The 19938-nt window shown below is 41.8% G+C and overlaps 1 protein-coding gene across 3 annotated transcripts in view; it reads right to left on the bottom strand.

The window, feature by feature from the left end:
- Nucleotides 1-3281: 3281 nt before the first annotated feature.
- LOC143020352 (transmembrane protein 209-like) overlaps nucleotides 3282-19938 on the bottom strand; it is a 28967-nt gene continuing 12310 nt past the window's right edge. For all 3 annotated transcript variants that reach the window (XM_076176712.1, XM_076176713.1, XM_076176711.1), the window contains exons 6-11: nucleotides 17027-17192; nucleotides 14332-14463; nucleotides 11957-12255; nucleotides 9584-9739; nucleotides 8818-8970; nucleotides 3282-8188 (exon numbers count right to left, since the gene is read on the bottom strand). In XM_076176712.1, coding sequence (XP_076032827.1) covers nucleotides 8000-8188; nucleotides 8818-8970; nucleotides 9584-9739; nucleotides 11957-12255; nucleotides 14332-14463; nucleotides 17027-17192 — 1095 coding nt within the window. In that variant the 3' untranslated portion in view covers nucleotides 3282-7999. The remainder of the gene's footprint in view (nucleotides 8189-8817; nucleotides 8971-9583; nucleotides 9740-11956; nucleotides 12256-14331; nucleotides 14464-17026; nucleotides 17193-19938) is intronic.

Consider the following 19938-nt stretch of genomic DNA (forward strand, 5'->3'; position numbering starts at 1 on the left):
CTAACTTAAATAAGCATAGGTTTTCTAGCATACAATGAAAAGAAGATCTTCCTATCCCAACAGCATTGCTGGGCAGTCAATGATCTTACCACTCAGAAGATGTCTATGTACATTGCTCAACCCTCCACACATGGTTCCCCAGGCTTGTAGGCAGCCAAATGTGAAAACTGTGGCCAAGATCACCATGCATCGCCTTCAGGCTGTTTAGTATACCAATTCATAAAGAAATTCTGTCTCAAGGACACTTCGCATTGGACTGATTCTCATAAACTGTTATGAGTTCGTTTGTGTAGAAACAACTCGTTATAATCTTTTGTTTTTCATATATGGTAAACAGACAACCAGCAACTGCTCCCCTCCCCAATACCATTTCCAGTCAGTGACACAGAAAGTCCCACACTGATAAAATACAGATAACAGCCCAAGGTTTCTTCCCAGAGATCTCTGGGAGGGCTCGATACTGTTACTTACTGGAACTTGAGGAAATTATCAATTAATATCCACATTGTCACGTATCCCGATGTCACGTGGTTTTCTTGTCACGTATCCCGATGTCACGTGGTTTTCTTCTTGTAGTGATGGTCAATCGTCCGCCAGCACTCAGTACCCCCCTCCCCCTCTTTCCGGCCACCTGTCAGCTGTGTAGTTTGACACACAGGGTCAGGGGCGTTCTTTTGTGTAGGACTTGCTCTCAGGTCAAGTAGCTGTGGCCGTTAGTCATTATTGCCAAGTTGTATTATCTTGTATTTTATTGTGGTATATTTTAACTTTGTCTGTTTACCTTTTAAGATTTTATAACGTAACCATATTTCTTGCAACTGGTCCTTTTTGAATCTCAGATACTATTTGTCAAGACGTACGCTGCGGCGTACGGATGTATTTGAAATTCTATTTAAATGACGTTCGTATGGCAACAGTTATCAATTGTCGGCCGGACATGTGTGCTTCGCGCAATGTCAAGTTGCCACCTTTGTAGTTTTTCTTTCTTGTAACCCTTTCTACTTTCTTTGTGATTAGTATTAAGGTTTTATCTTTGTTACGTGCATTTCTTGTGTGTGTAATATTAAGTTTTGCAACTAGGTTAGGCTTGTTAGCTACCAGTTGAAGTAGGATAGGAAAACACTTCTTATTGACCTTTCGGCCTCTGGCTCCAGTGACTATCAGGTCAATTGGCGAGCCTATATAGAGAGGGTCAACCCGTTTCTCGAGATCATGGTATCTCCAATTTATTACACCAGTTTCACATCTTAACTGACTACACTTAACATCAAGAAGGGTGCATTCGCCGGGATGTGCATACGTATATCACATGCGTATGCACATCTTGTGAATGTATGAGTGTGTGTGGTTGGGCCCACACACACTCATAAGTCAAATCACACTCCGAAATTTAACAGAACAGAACCGTTTCTCGAGGCTTTTTTTCACCTTCTTTCAATGAAGAGGAAGCTGCCGCTTTCCGTAAGTTTAAGGTAAACCCCTTTGTTTTAAGTGTTGCTCTGGTTAACCTTTTTGTTGTACTACAGTGCTACGCGTGGTGACTAGACGTTTTATCAAGATCTAAGGAATAACAGGTCTAGCAATTAGTTATATTCTGACAAATATTATATAAAATATTATAGTTCCTGTCTATATATATGAATATATTATATATATATATACCATATATAAAATATTATAGTTCCTGTCTTCCTTGGCGTTTCAGTTTTCTTCAGTGTTTCACAAAGAGAAAATTGACCTTGCGTTTTATCTTAACCTATATTTGTTAAAAATTTAATAAAGTATATAAACGTTTCATTTTAATTTTTCTGTCACCATACTACACCGGACCTGGCAAAAATCCTATCTGTTGTTAGTAGTACGTCTGTTACGACCTTGGCCGTAGATATTGCATCTCTTTTTAATACGCCAAGGTCATATTATTGACAACATCCACTCCTTAGTTCACCAACATGTGACCAAATATTAATTTCCTCCAGGTTTTCACCCTTCACTTACATTCAACCAATTGCCATCACCATCTCTACTTTTGCCTACATATACTCTCAAATTTTTTTACTTCTCAAGCACCTATTTAAACTTGGTCACAAACCGTTTCAATCTCTCAGAATCAGCTACTAGCCTTGTCATCTCAAAAAAAGTTAACTTATGTCTCTACACACCAACCCATCAATGCCAAACCTCCACTTATCACTCATCCATTGTGACACAAGGAGTATGGTAAGGGGCGGGGGTGACCACTCATTCACCATGTGCTATAAGGGGTGGGGAAAATGAAGGGGTTTTTGGGTGGGTGTGAGACAGGTATACAGAGATTTATGCATTGACTGCCACTCAAAAGGAGGAAGAGGCCTTTTGGTACATGTACTGTGCTTACATATGTACTGCCACATGCATATAAACCTTGAGCAACCATGGTGAGATCACACAACCCTGATGCAGCCCACCATTCTCCCTTCATGACCCTCACACATGCCCTACTCCATAATGCCTATCTATTGACCCTACCATACACCTTCTCCAAGTCCACAATTTTTTTAAAAGTATTTCTTACTGGTCTTACCAAATACACTTCCAAGTACATACATATACCAGTTTTTTTTTTCCCTTACAAGGGAGGTAACCAAAAAACAAAGGCATAAAATCCACTCCCACCCATTCCATCCCCACATACTCCACTTCCCTCCCTCTTATCTTGGCTCCTCTTTGGATGTTGGGTCATCCCTGCATCTCACACACTGCCGTGTCAGAAGCAGTGTTGCAAGACACAGCACATCCATAGCAAGGCTACTTCATTAAATAAGTGACCCCTCCCCCTCTGTCCCCTCATGCATAAAGAGAAGACAGAGAGAAATCACTTTGGGCTGCATCAAATTATTTTTTCAAACATACTTCCCCACTCCACCTCATGCATCACAGCATCATCTATATACAACCATTCTTCGTTCATCCCTATCTTGTCTTCTCCCATCCTTCCTCAACAGACATTTCTCTCTTTCCCAATGCCCCCTTTACCCCATCCATCCATCTCATCCTTGGTCGTCCCCTTATGTTCACTCCTACCTCTGCCTTCCACACCTCTTTTACTAATCTTTCTTCACTCATTCTTTCCATGTATCCAAACCATCCCAATATTCTTTCATCAACTCTATCTCCCAACTCCCTTTCCACCCCTGATCTACAAAAATATAATGCACATCTCATATCCATGGCAAAATTAACAAGTCAATGTTCATAGGATCTTCCACCAACATTATAAACAATTCCATTAAACAATGTAAATCAGTGTTTTGTTTATTAATTCTAATGTACAATCACAGAACAAATAGTTGGCATGAACACAATAACTCAAGTATGCAAATATTGCACACATCAAAAGGTACTTAAAGTAATGGATTAAGAAAAACTATGTAATAGACACATTAGTCTTTTGCATGAACAGAGGCTTCAAATTTGTCAGAAATTTAATATGAAAGCAAAGCAGCAAGAATAAAATTAGAGTAAGTACACTAAGGGTAATTTAGTATACATAATTATGAATATAAAAATAGGTAATTAAGATACGTTTCATGCTGTGCTTCCTGACATACATCTAATGCTGTGCTATGCTGCCCTGCAGTCCTCCCTGACAGCAACACAAAATTTCCTTACCGAGTGACATTTGGACAAAACCACTTTCCTAGAGCCTGTGGGTCTCCTGTAAGGAAGAATTGAAGGCAATGGATTGACTGATTGATCAATTTAACCTCTTCCATATGATGACGTCTATGTAGGCATCAAGTGACGCGAGTGGGTATACAATGATGCTGGCATCGGCTTCCTGATTATATTTATTTTGTAGCTGTAGCCAAGTGATCCCCAAATTTTGTGAACTGTTTGATCACTTTTTCTGTGTTTATTATTACTCAGAGTGAAAGAGGGCAAGTAATACAGCAGTGATTTATATTACATAATGACAGTAGTGAGATGCGCATGAGAATTTGACTTGTACTAAAGAGGTTAAGAAACAACATTTATGTGAAATGATATACAAGCCTTATAATAAAAATACTGTAGTGCTTCAAATATTTGACATTAAGTAGAAAATATTGAAGTACATGATCACTAAATAAAAAAGGTACATGCATACATATACATGTATGTTTTATATACGGGCCTTGATTCCTCTTTAAAACATGGGTGGCCGAGTCAAAACACGCTTTTGCCTCAACTATCTCTAAGAGAAAAATATAAATACGTCTCCTTGCTCCTCCCCATTTAACCAACTTTTATGACACACAAGGGAACATGGCAGTGGCATTCTTGTCCTTTCATAAAGGGTGTACTAAGGTTAATAAATTGTACTGTTGGTTAATTCTTTTTGCGTGCTATAGAACTTCATTACTTTTACATAATCTGGAACCAATGATGAGTATCTGCAAATGGTGGTCCTACAGGATGAATGTCAGAGAAAATAATTTCTTGCTGTCAGTCTTCAAAACCCATGAACATCCTCATCTTCAACCGGTGCTGATGTTTGGTCTCTCTTGACTCAGTACAAGTCCAGGATCTCTTTATCCAGATACATACATACATCTACCAAAGGCTTCTTCCCCTTTACACGGGGGGTAGCCAAAAAGAAAAAGGCATAGAAATCACTCCCACCCATTTCATTTCCCATATATTCAACTCCCCTCCACCAGATAAACTGTATTTACTCAACCTTTTCACATAGACATTGACAACCAGTGAGGGGAGGTGCCAAGGCTTGCACCCACCATTCACAAATCCCACACCCATTTGTTTTCTCTTTCATCTTAGCTCCTCATAGATGAAGGGCCAGCCTTATCCCCTATCCACTTCCTGGGTCAGAAGTAATACAGCGAGACCAAGTACATCCAAAACAGGGTTTACCCTTACTATTCTATTACATGATCTCCCTCATCATCCACTCATGAAAATACAGATCAGGCATGAAGAGGTTGTGTTAATTTATCATCCATACATACATATACCAAAGGCTTTTTCCCCATTACACGGGGGGGTAGCCAAAAAGAAAAAGGCATAGAAACCACTCCCACCCATTCCATTTCCTATATATTCCACTCCCCTCTCTCCCTCCTATCTTGGCACCTCCTTGATGACAGGTCATCCCTGCATCCTGTCCACTGCTCTGAGTCAGAGGCAGTGTCGCAAGACACAGCACATCCACAGCAAGGCCGCTTCATAAATTTGGTGACCCCCCTCTCTGTCCCCTCATGCAGAAAAAGAGAGGACGGGGAGAAATCCCTTCGGACTGTGTCAAATTTTCTCATTTATTTACAATTTATCATCCACTTGCCCTAATTTCCTGCCCTCTACCTTCCCTGTTCAACAGACACTCCTCTTTAATCCATGGCCAGTCTTTCTAAACTCATTCTTTCCATATGCCCAAACCATCCAGTTTTTCACTGATCAACCCTCTCTACCAGCTTCCTTCCCACCCCAACTTATCAACACCCTCATCTCCATCTGGTCCAACCCACTCCTGGCCCAAGGTCACTATCAATTTCAACTCTATTTCTCCACCTTTTCACAAAAATATGAACTTTACTAAAGAAAGCATTCTTTTTTCTACGCCCGGGTGGTTAAATGTCCCCCTCTCTCTGTATGAACTCTTACATCACAGGGGGATTACTGTACTATACACTAGACATAGAAACAGACCCAAATGAATACAACAGATACAGGTTAATGTTTCTTCCCAGAGGTCTATGGGAAGGACTGAAGGTCATTACGTGCTACTGTGTGGTTGCTGATTTCTATCTATATACCAAGGGCTTTTCCACCTTACAAGGTAAGTAGCCAAGTCAAAAGGCAAGCACCCACTCCAACCCATTTCAATCCCATCCATTCCACTACCATCCACCATCTTTTCTTCCCTCTCATCTTACTTCCTCATAGATGACAAGTCATCCTTGTATTCTTCCCAAAGCATGTTGGAAGTAAGCTTTAAAGGAGAAAGGCTGGAGGAAGAGGATAGCTTTAGGTAGGTAGGGTCGCAAAAGGGAGGAGTGGAGGTGTCACATGGGGGCAGACCTAGGATTTAAAAGAGAAAGAGAGAGAGAGAGATGTGTTTGAGATGAAATGTCTGAGAAGTATGGTAGGAGTTACAAGGTTGGATATAGTGAGAAATGAGGTGAGGAGGAAAACTGGGACAGAAAAGGAGGTGGCAGGTAGGACTGATGAAATAGGATTGGGATGCTTTGGACACGGAAAGAATGAGAGAAGATTGATTAATAAAAGTGGTGTGGAAGGCAGAGGTAGGAGTGAACATAAGGGGACGACCAAGGATGAGATGGATGGATGGGGTGAATGGGGCAATGAGCAAGAAGGGAATGTCTGTTGAGCAAGGAAGGTAGAAGGCAGGGGAGTGGAAAATGGCTGTGTATAGATGATACTGTGATGCAAGGGAGGGGGGACAGGGAGTGGTTATGCATGAATATTTTGATGCAACCTAAGGATTTTTTTTTTTTTTTTTTTTTGACAATTTTTACCTATCTATATACCCAGGGCTTCTTCCCCCTTATAAGGGGGGTAGCCGAGTCAAAGCATGCACCCACTTCCACTCTCATTCATCACCCGTTACTCTCTTATCTTAGCTGGGCATGGACGAATGGTCATCCTTGTCTCCTGCTCACTGCCTGGGCCACAAGCAATGCAGCTGATATCTGGTCACTGATAACTGGGGCAACAATTATCATTATTTCTCAATTACTGATTCCTTCCCAATCCCCATCCCTAATGTAAACAACCTACTCGTGGAACCCTCTCATTAGGTATGTGGACTTTCCCTATATCATGAAAACATTTCAGGGACTCAAGGGACACCATCGTCAGCTGGAGTTAAGCAGCATTCTTTGTGACTGGAGACAAGCTCCACTCAAAGAAGTATGCTTAGGAATAAGTTTCTGCCATCCCTCTTTACTGAACGAGGAACTTAGTATTGAAAGGTAAAGGGAGCATGGTAGCCATGCAGACTACGGTACCAGTGTCTGGAGATAATAATCTGCATGGGTAACAGTTCCAGTACCAATCCAGCCAACATATGACTGCAGTCGGGGCATAGAGTCTTAAATCCTTGAGCTCCAGCAAAGGCATCAATGCCTTGTCACTTAGCAGATAAAGGCCAAATATTTGTGTTTGTGTGTGTATGGTAGCAGTGATGTGTGTGTATGCATGTGTGTTTGAGTGTGTGATTCACCATGGTCTTGGATCATGTGTTGGACTCGTGTTTGACAGCTATTTCCCTCCCAGAAGAGTTCATCTATGACCGATCTATAGGTAATGCTGTGACCTTACATGCACACACACCCCCAACTCCCAGCCCACGAGAGTTGGAGTAACGACTCGCAGCGCAGTGATACTGAAATTATTTCAGCTCTGGGCGGGATTTGAACCTGGACAGCCAGAGTGGCAGCCGGGAACTTTACCACCATGCCGTTGAGTGTGTGATAACAGTAGTGTGAGTGTTTGTATTAGCAGTGGTGTATTAGGTATAGGAGGGAGATAAAAAAAAAAAAAAAGTATATTCATATCACAACTGCAACTTAAATGCTGAGAGTATAATCCAAACAACATAAAAACAAGCACATGAATTCTTTAAAAATTACACTGCTTACCCACACACTGCTCACATTCATAAAAAATCTATGTAAATCTGTACATTTCCTGTGATCACAGAAATATACAACTGGAAGAAAAACACTTGTTTTCACATTCATGCTGATTATGATACTTGAAAGACACTTGTACTTTACTGATGATATAACTTTTATCCAAAATGAGCCCAAGGGAATAATTTGCCAATATAAAATTTCCCTTTTATATCTAAGTCACAACAGATCTTTAATAGCACATCCTCAATTGTATATGTAATCTATGCACAATTCATCCTTTATGACAACATTCTTATGCATATTCACATATTTACAGGCAATGACACTACCAAGAGACAGTCTATAACATCACCAATAAGCTACTACCTAGTCACCACCCAAGACAAATTGATTCCTGACATGTCCATGTTGATATTGTTGATCCGTGAATGCCGTTCATAGACAATGTCATGGATGAGCAGAAGCAAAGTATGGAGGAGGTTGTTGCGGCCACCTCCTACATCACACTCCTCTTCAGGAGGAAGAATCAGTTTGACATGTGGTGGATTCATCTGAAACATTTAAAATATTGAATTTATTGCAGGTTCATGTTCAGCTAGACTAACTTATATACAATGATAAGGTTACTCTCTTCCTGACAGATGGTTTGGCAAATTTGAACAGTGTGGTTTTATGTATGTACCAATGGCCTTCCTCCACTTATATGGGAGGTAGTGAAGCATGACTTGACTCCTTGAAGGAGAAAAGAATAGGAAAGGGGATCCCTGATGCCCTCACCTTGTCAGCTGGTGACATGGACACAGGCCCACACTCACACAACACAGAAAACAGTTCAAATTTTCTTCCCAGAGAGATTTGTGGGAGGACCTGAGAACTGTTGCCAGTTCCTGTAGCTTCACTAAATAGTGACCTTCTCCCTTCTGTGTCTTTCCAATCATCATCATCTATATACCAAGGGTCTTTTTCCCCATTAAAAAAGAAGAAGCCAGCCAATGCATATACTTACTCCCATCCACCACCCATTTGTTTTCCCTCTCATCTTAGCTCCTTTTGGATGAAGGGTCACTGCTGTCTCCCAACCAGGTTAGAAGCAATGCAGTAAGACAACACATCCATAGCAGGGCCTTGTAGAACAAAATATAATAAATATGCAACAATAATGTGGTTAAAGGAAACTTACTTGAGTGAGGTAGATGACGGGCTGAGATGCAGGTTTAGGTGGTTTCTCAGGGGTCTTGACCACGAAAGTATTAGAAAAAAGCCGACCTTCAGGCTGACCAGGGTCAGGAGGGAGGTGCGAGTCCATGTACATAGCAAACATATGCAGCAGGATCTGAAAGTAATTATGCTTCAGTACTTGGCTCATAAAATCTAATTTTAAGATGTACATACCAATGTGGGACCAAGGATAGGTACCTGTTTATGGTGGTCTTACAAAATGCACAGCACAAAGAATAATTTCCCTGCTACAGTAAGTCCTCGTTATACAGTACATATGCGTTCCTGAAAACCTTACCGCAAATTTAAATTACTGTATACTGAACCCATTATAACATGTAATAATAGGATATGGCAGACGTACCTTCTCCCTGCTCTTTCCTCTTCAAAACACGAGTGGATACAGTATCTGTGAATTTTTCTTACCGTAAATAGAATCGAGGGTAGTTATTACCAAATACCGTAGCTGTGAATTTACTGGATAAAGAATTACCATATAAGGAGGACTCACTGTACCCATTTTCATGTCGTCAATCCCCCCCCCCCCCAAAAAAAAAAAAAAAAAAAAAAAAAAAAAAAAAAAAAAAAAAAAAAAAAAAAAAAAAAACCACCCTGATGCTAATGGGAATACGGGGCAGGGGTTGATTTGGTAGTTTGACAAAAAGTCTGTGGGTTAGGTTTCATCAGCTCTGCCCTGGAAGCTACACAACAAAAAACTATGCTCTTACTGCTGTGTCTGTAGGATAGTCCTCTTTCCATGGTTTCCCCCCAAATGATCCACCTCCATTCCACTGGAAGCAAGACATAGCACCCCCTGAGCTTAATTCCTTCAGCCTTTGCACAAGGTAGTCTTGGTGAAGAGTCATATCCAAGAAAGGAATTAGCTGTACAAAAGAAATGAAAAAAATTAATAAATTTGCTATCATAATGAAATCAAGAGAAATGAGATGAATGAATAGGGTGAATTCTGGATGCATGTCTATTGAATGGGGAATAGTCAATGCAAAAGTGAATTGAGGAGGACTGACTGGATGTGGCCCAAAGGGATATCCTTCTTTACTGATTCATAAGTGGATGTGGGGCGGGGTTGTCATAATATAAAGTACATACATACATTTACCAAAGGCTTTTTCCCCTTTACAAAGGAGGTAGCCAAAAAAACAAAGGTCATCCCTGCATCTCACCCACTGCCCTGGGTCAGAAGAAGTGTCCCAAGACACAGCACATCCACAGCGAGGCTGCTTCATTTAATCAGTGACACCCTCTCTATGTCCCCTCATTCCGGAAAAAAGAAGATGGTAAGAAATCCCTTTGGGCTCTGTCAAATTATTTTTCAAACATACCCTCTCCCCCCATCCCCCAACCACTCCCTTTCATGCATCACAGTATCATCCATACACAACCATTCTCCATTCACCCCTATCTTTTGTCTTCTTCTGTTCTCCTCCTCACCTCCTCGTTTCTCACTCTATCCAGCCTAGTAACCCCTATCATACTTCTCAGGCACCTCATCTAAAATTCATTCAAACTCCCCCTCTCTTATGTTCCATGTTTCTGTCCCATAAAGTGTTGTTGGCACAATCACTCCTTCATACCTCTTAGCATCCATTCCCAAATGTCTATTTCTCTTTACACTTTTTAATTCCCCAAGGCATTTACTTGCTTCTCTCAATAGACATTCTACCTCTATATTCTATATAAAGTGGTGAAGGCAAACTAGCTCTGACTGCAGGGTCCTACTGTATGAGAGCTGTGCCAAGCTGCATCACCTTTGACACAAATAATGCGATAGAGAACAAGGATGACTCTTTATACCATAGTTGCTGGGATGGAAAGAATGGTTAAATGGGTTTCCCTGGGTACATCAAAGATGTGTGCTTTGATTAAACCACCCTACTTGTAAAGGCAGTGCCTGAGTCAAAGACCATGACATCATAGACACATAAACCTATTCAAGCACCTATCTCATCTAGACAGATGAAAGGTCAACTTGTCTTCTGTCACAGTGCTCGAGTTGAAAGCAATGCATGACATAACTCTTCCACAACAAGGCCTGGCAGCCAGAACTCATTTACCCCATCACTTTCCTAAATGGTAATTCCCCTCCTCATCAACTTGAAATAAGTTCTCAACTATGACAAAAACAGAAATAGAAAAAAAGCTGCTGTCTTCATGGAAAAGAGCATGAAGACTTGTACCAGCTACAGAAAATGGAGGATGAAAGAAAAAGAAGAAGAGAAGGAAGAAGAATATACATTTCTCCATCCCCTCATTTCTGCACGAGGGGACAGAGAGGGGGTCACCAATTTAATGAAATGGCCTTGCTGTGAATGTGCTGTGTCTTGTGACACTGCTTCTGACACAGGGTAGTGAGCAAAATGCAGAGATGACCCATCATCCAGGAGGAACCAAGATAAGAGGGAGGAAGCGAGGGACCGGGGAGGATGGGAGTGAAGTATATGGGGATGGAATGGGTGGGAGTGAATTTTATGACATTGTTTTTTGGCTACCTCCCTTGTAAGGGGGAAAAAGCCTTTGGTATATGTGGATGAAGGGTAATCCCTATCTCCTACCAACTGTAGACATATATTAAAAGGCATCTTCCCCCCCTTATAAGAGAGATGGCCAGCCAAGGCAATGCAGCAAAATACAGCAGATCCCAACAGCTGAACCTGCCCTATTCATACTGTTTCATTATATGACAACTCCCTTCAAGCTGCATCTTTTCCTAATTCCTTTAAATCCATTCTCCTTTCACTCCTATATTTTGCACTCTCTTGCATCCAGTGCCCCTCTCCATCCATCTCATTCAAAGTCTTCCCCTCAAGTTCACTCCATCCAATTCTTCTTTCCACACTTTCTGCTAGCCAATCCTCATTCATTCTTTCCATATGGCCAAATCCTCTCAGTACTCCTTGACCAACCCTATCTACCAGCTCTCCAGTCCCATTCTCTACCTAACTTCCACATTTCTCATTCAATCTATCTTTGTAGCACCCACTATACTCCTTTAACATTAATCTCGAAACATATCTACCCAGAAGAAATGACAGAAGAAAAATAACAAGGCAAAGTGCTATAAAGAACTTCCCCTGACTTACATCAGCCAACTGCTTCACTCCTAAAATGTTTTGGGCAGTCTTCCTCAGTTTGTCAACACCAACACCTCCTATCTGCACTTCAGGAGCAGAAAGGGTCAAGTCCTGGTTGGTCTGCTCTATGGCTTTCACTATGGGACACAGGACGTTAGAGGAGAACCACATACGCAGATTCTCGACATACTGGAAAAGTTGTTCTTGTGTAACGTTTCTCTTCCTCCAGATTTTACTAACACTGCTACTCGAAAGATTTGACGTCTTGGAGTCATCATTCTTATTATCTGAAGAATTTGTCAGCTGATCTGGAAAATACAGAGTCGTCAGTATATCATCATACATACATATACCAAGGCTTTTTTCCCCCTTACCAGGGGGGTAGCCAAAAAGGACAAGGCACAAAAACATTCCCACCCATTTCATCCCCGAAAACACTCCACACCCCTCCACCCTCCCTCCCATCTTAGCACCTCCTAGATGACGGGTCATCCCTGCACCCTGTCCACTGCCCTGGGTCAGAAGCAGTGTCGCAGGACACAGCACATCCACAGTAAGGCCGCTTCATTAAATCGGCGACCCCCCATATAAAGGAGAGGACGGGGAGAAATCCCTTTGGGCTGCGGCAAAAATTTTTGCTCACACACACTACCTCACCCCCATTCCCCCGTCCAATCCACCTCATGCATCACAACATTTTCCATATACAACCATTCTCCATTCACCCCTGTCTTCTGTCCTCTCCCGTCCTTCCTCAACTGACATTCCCCTCTTCCCCAAAGCCCCCTTCACCCCATCCATCCATCTCATCCTAGGACATCCCCTCATGTTCACTCCCTCCACATCTGCCAGTATATGGTGTAGCATATTTCCTCATCTCATCAAATCAATCTTATTACTGCCCCAATTCTTTCTTGTCAAAGACTTGTGATCCCAGGAAACCAACAATGGCCAGTGTCTTAGCCCACAAGTCATTTACTGAAGAAATAAGTTGTGTTCCAGAGTAGGTGTATAATACTATAGTATAAGATGATCTGTGTTTACTGTGGGGCAGTTCCACACAAGACAATTACAGCAGAACTTCAGTTACGGAACTTAATCTGTTCCGTGACTCCATTCTTCTGAAACGTTCACTAACAGAAATAATTGAGGAAAACATGCCACAGCACTACTGAACCAGCGGGATTGTGTGTACAAGCAAATGCATATGTTCGTACCCTGAAATATCTTTCATTAACAGCGCCAAAAATTTTTCACAAAATTTGTTCATTAACTGATCTGATCAATGGAGTGTTCATTATCCAAGGTTCCACTGTAGTTTCTGTTGCCAATTCGATTCTATGTTGGTACCAGTTCAACATGGGGTGATAATCTGGACAAAGCTGTGCCAATGCACTTCTGGTATGTCTTGAAAATTATTTCTCTATGGGGTTGAATTCTAGGAGCTTGATGAAATACAGCCCTTGTCAGTATGTTGTGGAGTTCTTGTTTTGTGATCCAAGCATGTATATCTTTATGAACATACTGCAACTATTTGCAATAGATTATAGAAAATATTTTGGCAGAATACTGCTGGAGTTGCTTTTATGTTGCATTTAGTGGACTGTGATTAGGTATTGTAACAGATGTATGGGTTTGAGGGCTCTTACATAGAAATGTATACCTATTATGTATTGTGAAGGCTACCCCCTGTGTAAGGGGGAAAAAACCTTTGGTATATGTATGTATTGTGAAACAATGAGTGAACACTGAGCCTGTTTCAGAAACCAGGTACTAATCCCTTGGAACCTGGACCTTGTATATGTCCAGTTCCCTATTACAACATTAGTGAAAACAAAAGATCTTCATTACATGCACTAATCATAACTTACTCATGCACTAATCATAACTCATTCATGCACGGAGATTTTCTGCTGCTGAATATATTTTATGTGCAACACAGGAACAAATGGATTAAGTGCAATAGTCTTAATCCATTGTGTCTCATTCCACCCTGGGTAAACAAAATTTGATGGGATCAACTATATCTTCAGAGCAATGCTTGCACAAAAAACTTATTCAAAATGACGTTAATGTATTTTGAAACAATTTAATTTAGTAAAACACTACATTGTTCATGTGAAATACAAAATGTTAAGAGACTGGATAAGTATCATCGAACTGCCCTTTCTGTAACACCTATCCAACATACAATTATCATTACCTGCACACTGAGGTGGCTAGGTGTGGGAGAGGAACATCCTCACCCTCTTATTCCCATCACACTTATCCCTTTCATTCCCTCCCACTTAACCCATTAAACTCCGATGACAAGATGTCTTGTCATCGGAGTTTAATGGGTTAAAACCAAGCACCCCATTCCATTACACCAAATCTTACTTCACCTGTAGTTTTAGTTGCAACGTGGTACAGATTTTTCCGTAGCACATGTCCATAGTCTGAGAGCTGATTGTGAGGCGATGCACCATATGCCCACAGTGACACGCCCATTGAAGCTCCACTGTCCGACTGGGATACTGTAACAATAAATTTTTATCATTTTATAGTTTATCATATAAATGTATTTAGCAACCTCACTACAATGACATTTTTTACCAATTTTATTTTGACTATCGCTTAGCAGATGTGGAGGGAGTGAACATGAGGGGGCGTCCTAGGATGAGATGGATGGATGGGGTGAAGGGGGCTTTGGGGAAGAGGGGAATGTCTGTTGAGGAAGGACGGGAGAGGACAGAAGACAGGGGTGAATGGAGAATGGTTGTATATGGATGATGTTGTGATGCATGTGGTGGAATGGGTGGGGGGATGGGGGATGAGGTAGTATGTGTGAGCAAAATTTGAAGCAGCCCGAAGGGATTTCTCTCCGACTTCTCCTTTTATGCATGGGGGGGACGGAGAGGGGGGGGTCACCGATTTAATGAAGCGGCCTTGTTGTGGATGTGTTGTGACTTGCGAGGACCCAGGGCAGTGGACAAGGTGCAGAGATGACCCGTCATCCAGGAGGTGCTAAGATGGGAGGGAGGGTGGAGGGGAGTGGAGTGTATTTAGGGATGGAATGGGTGGGAATGTTTTTATGCCTTTTTCTTTTTGGCTACCTCCCTTGTATGGGGGAAAAAGCCTTGGTATATGTATGTATGCATGCTTAGCAATCAACTTCAGCAGAGGGGGTAGATTTGGGACAGAAGAGAATTCTTAAGAATTGATAAATAATTACCCCTGCCCCTAATTACACTGCTCAATCAATCAATCCTTGCCTTGTGTTTTATTAAGTGGAAATCCCCACAGTGGCTGGTAATGGTCCTCGGAACCTCCCATAGATCTCTATGGTAAGAAACTTTAAGTCTGTAGTGTATTATTGTATAAGTGTTTCCATGTTACCAACTCAAAGCTGTAGGGAGAAGAGAGCAGCCGCCAGTTGCCAGCTCTTGATGTTCAAAGTATCAGAAATACAACTCAAGTTGATACAGAGATCTTGGGCCTAGCCCTGAGACTATGTGCCAGCCCCTCAGGGTTGCACCTCCTGATGAAGGTGAGGGGATTGACGGGCTTTGAAAATGGCCAGCTTCGCTGTCCATCCTATGGGACCACATCATGCAGGTACCTGTCACTAGCCCCTTATCCTTTATACTGCTCAGGTCAAAGGCATTGCAATGAGACAACACTTTCTTAGTGGAGCCTGACACCTGGAGTTGGCTTACCCATAACAACCACTTCTTTAATTAGACTACCCTCCTTCACCTTACAAAAAACAAAACAAAATAAAATAAATAAATACAAGAATAATAATAAGAATATATACATATATAAATACATACATACATATAACAAGGCTTTTTCCCCCTTACAAGGGAGGTAGCCAAAAAGGAAAAGGCATAAAATCATTCCCAACCTCCCTCTCATCTTAGCACCTCCTGGATGATGGGTCATCCCTGCACCTTGTCCACTGCCCTGGGTCAGAAGCAGTGTCGCAAGACACAGCACATCCATAGCAAGGCTTCTTCATTAAATCGGCGACCCCCCCTCTCCGTCCCCCCATGCAGAAAAGGAGAAGATGGGGAGAAATCCCTTTGGGCTGCGTCAAATTTTGCTCACACATACTACCTCACCCCCCATCCCCCCGCCCATTCCACCTCATGCATCACAACATCATCCATATACAACCATTCTCCATTCACCCCTATCTTCTGTCCTTCATGTTCACTCCCTCCACATCTGCCTTCCATACCTCTTTTACTAGTCTTTCTTCACTCATTCTTTCCATGTGTCCAAACCATCCTAATACTCTTTCATCAACCCTATCTCCCAACTCCCTTTCCACCCTTGTTCTCCTCCTCACCTCCTCATTTCTCACTCTATAAAAATAAATAAATAAAATAATAATAACATATTTTCTTACATATACCAAGGACTTTTTCTCCCTTACAAGGGAGGTAGCTAAAGTCAAAAGCATAAATCCCCTCCCATCCATGTCATCCCCATATACTCCACTCCCAATCCCTCCCTCACTCTTTTCTTGGCTCCTCCTGGATGACAGGTCATCCCTGCATATCACCCAAAAAATAAACAGACATGCCATGTCATTTTTTCATCCATTAACAACCACTTTCTATTCATTCCATCTTTTGCACTCTCTCTTTCAAGCTCAACAGACATTCCTCTTTCATCCAATGCCCCTTTACTTTGTCTATTTACATTATTCTGGGTCTTCCTCTCCATTCCATCCATTTCTCCTCTCAACATTCATTTTCAGATTCCTTTTTTCACTGCTCATTTTTCCATATGCCCAAAACATCCCAGCACTCCTTAACATATCCTATCCAAGAATTCCCTTTCCATTTCCACTTTGTGCTGTCTTGCGACACTGCTTCTGACCCAGGGCAGTGAACAGGATGTAGGGATAACCCGTCATCCAGGAGGTGCCAAGATGTGAGGGAGGGAAGAGGGTGGAGGGTAGTGGAGAATGTAGGGGATGGAATGGGTGGGAGTGGTTTCTATGCCTTTTTCTATTTGGCTACCTCCTGTGTACGGGGAAAAAAAGCCTTTGGTATATGTATGTAAAAAGAAAAAGAAAAAACTTACACATATGTCTTCGTTTTTCCTTGTCCTCATAGTCTTTAAGATATTCTGTAAGCTGAGTCTCAGTTTTGATAGGAGAACCAAAGTCTAAAGGAGGAGGAGGGGTCTTGCCCACTTGCAGCAAGGACTCAGACATCTGGGATGGAGAGAAGCTATGGTGCTGCGGACTCTGAGGAAGGGGACAGCAAGTTAGATTTATTTTTTCAGTCATTATGTGTTCTGTGACATTGCTTGGAATAAAGTGCCTCAGCTAGATCTTTGGGATTTAAAATCAAATGACTTTACTGGTGTCATCTGACACGAACCATCCCTAGACAACAATGCAATATGTCATCCCTGAGTAACCTATGGGCCTGTCTAGTAGCCAATGCCAGGTGATAATATCTGGAGAGAGAGAGAGAGAGAGAGAGAGAGAGAGAGAGAGAGAGAGAGAGAGAGAGAGTGAGAGAGAGTGAGAGAGAGAGAAAGAGAGAGAAAGAAGAGAGAGAGGAGAGAGACAGAGAGAACAGAGAGAAGAGTGCATGTGTGTAAAGCAAGTTTATTGCCATTATCTACATATAAACATATAGACATAATAATAACACAGACCATGGCATGATCTGTTGAGTCGTAACTCCTAAAACACAGATTTAAATATCTAAGTAGCAAATTGTAGCAAGTTGAACGTGCAAATGAAAACATAAGATTCTCAGTCAAGGCATATGGGTAAACTTAATAAAACACAAAATGTTAGAATACAACAGGTGCACTACTATCACAACAGTTATAATAAAGACAATATCCTATTAAATTCCTGACGTAATCACAGTGCATCTCTTCTTGGCTCCTCCTGGATGATGAGTCAGCCCTCCATCTCACCCACTGCAGCAAGACACAGCACATCCACAGCAAGGATGATTCATTTAATTGCTGACCCACCCTCGTCTCCAACCCCTCAAGCAGAAAAAGGGAAGATGGGGAGAAATCCCTTCGGACTGTATCAAAATATCATTCATTCATACTCCCCCACCCCATCCCCTTCCATGCATCACAGAATCATTCATACACAACCATTCACCACTCACCCCTATCTTTTGTCTTCTCCCTTCCTTCTTCAACAGAGATCCCCCTCTTTCCCAATGCCCCTTTCACCCCATCAATCTATCTCATCCTTGGTTGTCACCTCATGTTCACTCCTTCCACCTCTGCCTTCTACACTTCTTTTACTAATCTTTGTTCACTCATTCTTTCCATGTGTCCAAACCATCCCAATATTCTTTCGTCAACCCTATCTCTCAACTCCTTCTCCAGTACCACTTTCTTCCTCACCACCTCGTTTCTCACTCTATACAGCCTAGTTACCCCTACCATAGTTCTCAGACATTTCATCTCAAACACATTTAACCTCTCTCTTTCCATGTTTCTGCCTCATACAGTGCTGTTGGCACAATTACTCCTTCATACAATCTCCTCTTGGCATCCATTCCCAAATGTCTCTTTCTCATTATACTTTTTAATCCCCCCTCAATCAACATTCTACCTCCACTCTTCCCTTTCCCGCCACATTTGCACCCAAGTATCTAAAACTCCACTTCCTCAACTACTCCCCCTTAATACTCACTTCCAATTTGCTGCCATCCTCTCCCCTTGTACAACTTATCACCTTACTTTTACCCACAGTTTTCTTCAACTTCCTTCTTTCACACATCTTCCCAAACTGTCACTAATTTCCTTAAGTGCAGCGACGTCAGCATACAACAACTTCATATCTCTCATTTTCTCCATTTTCTTTAACCATCTCCATTCCTGGCCCATTAACCTTGCATGTATCTCTTACAGCACCCCATCCATGTGTGCAATTAACAGCCATGGCAACATGACACATCCTTGATGTCCCACCTTTACCTCAAACCACTAGCTCTCTCCATTTCTAATTCTAACACAGGTCCTACTACTTTTGTAAAAACTCTTGACTGCTCTTAAACTCTTCAATATGAGTTCAAATACTTGCATGCATATCAGGTTGCCTGATGAATGATGATGCATAACAACATGCGCATTACAAAATATAAAGTTACTGTTGCTATACTTATTCTCTTTCACTCTTAATAGATATATCATCACAGAAAATGTGATCAAGCCTGCTCACAGAATACAGGGGTCACTCAGCTACAACAAAATAAATATAATCAGGAAGCTGATGATGGCATTCTTGTATGCCCCAATTGCGGCTCATGATGCATACATAGGCATTATTGTATTCAAGAGGTTAACAGTTTTCCTCCTATCTCATATATCTGCAATACCTCCCAGTGCCTTCCTGTCTACCCTGCCATAAGCTTTTACCAAATCTGAGGGTCCAAAAACATCTTTACCTTTTCCTACAGCTTTCTCACACATCTGCCTTATCACAAAAATCTGATCCATGCAACCACACCCTTCCTCACGAATTACTCCCTCTGTTCCTCTCCTAATCCTCTCAATCAAAACCCTCCCATAAACCTTCCCAACTACATTCAACAAACTGATCCCTCTGAAACTACTACACTCATACTTATCCCTTTTCCCTTGTAAAGTGGAACTATACAGGCACTCCTCCAGTCTTCCAGCAGTCTATCCTCTTTTGGACAAATGTTAAACAACCTCACCAGCCAGGCCATCACATTGCCCGAGTTAACTGCAATGCAATAAGGCACAGCTTTTTCATATCAGGGCCTGAAAGTTGGAGCTGGTTTACCCCCACAGCTTCTTGTGTGACAATACCCATTCTCATCCACTCAGTAAATCATGAAGATGAGAACATCCCTCTAGGCTGTGCAATCTTTTCATCCATTCACAATCTCCCTCATTTCATTCCAAATGCTTCAAAAAACCCATTCATTCCATTCATCCATCTCTTACTTGGGCTTCTTTCCAAGCTCAAACCACCCACTTTT

Source organism: Oratosquilla oratoria, chromosome 39 (genome assembly GCF_046742065.1).
Source record: "Oratosquilla oratoria isolate Oo_2021 chromosome 39, ASM4674206v1, whole genome shotgun sequence".
Lineage (NCBI taxonomy): Eukaryota > Metazoa > Arthropoda > Malacostraca > Stomatopoda > Squillidae > Oratosquilla > Oratosquilla oratoria.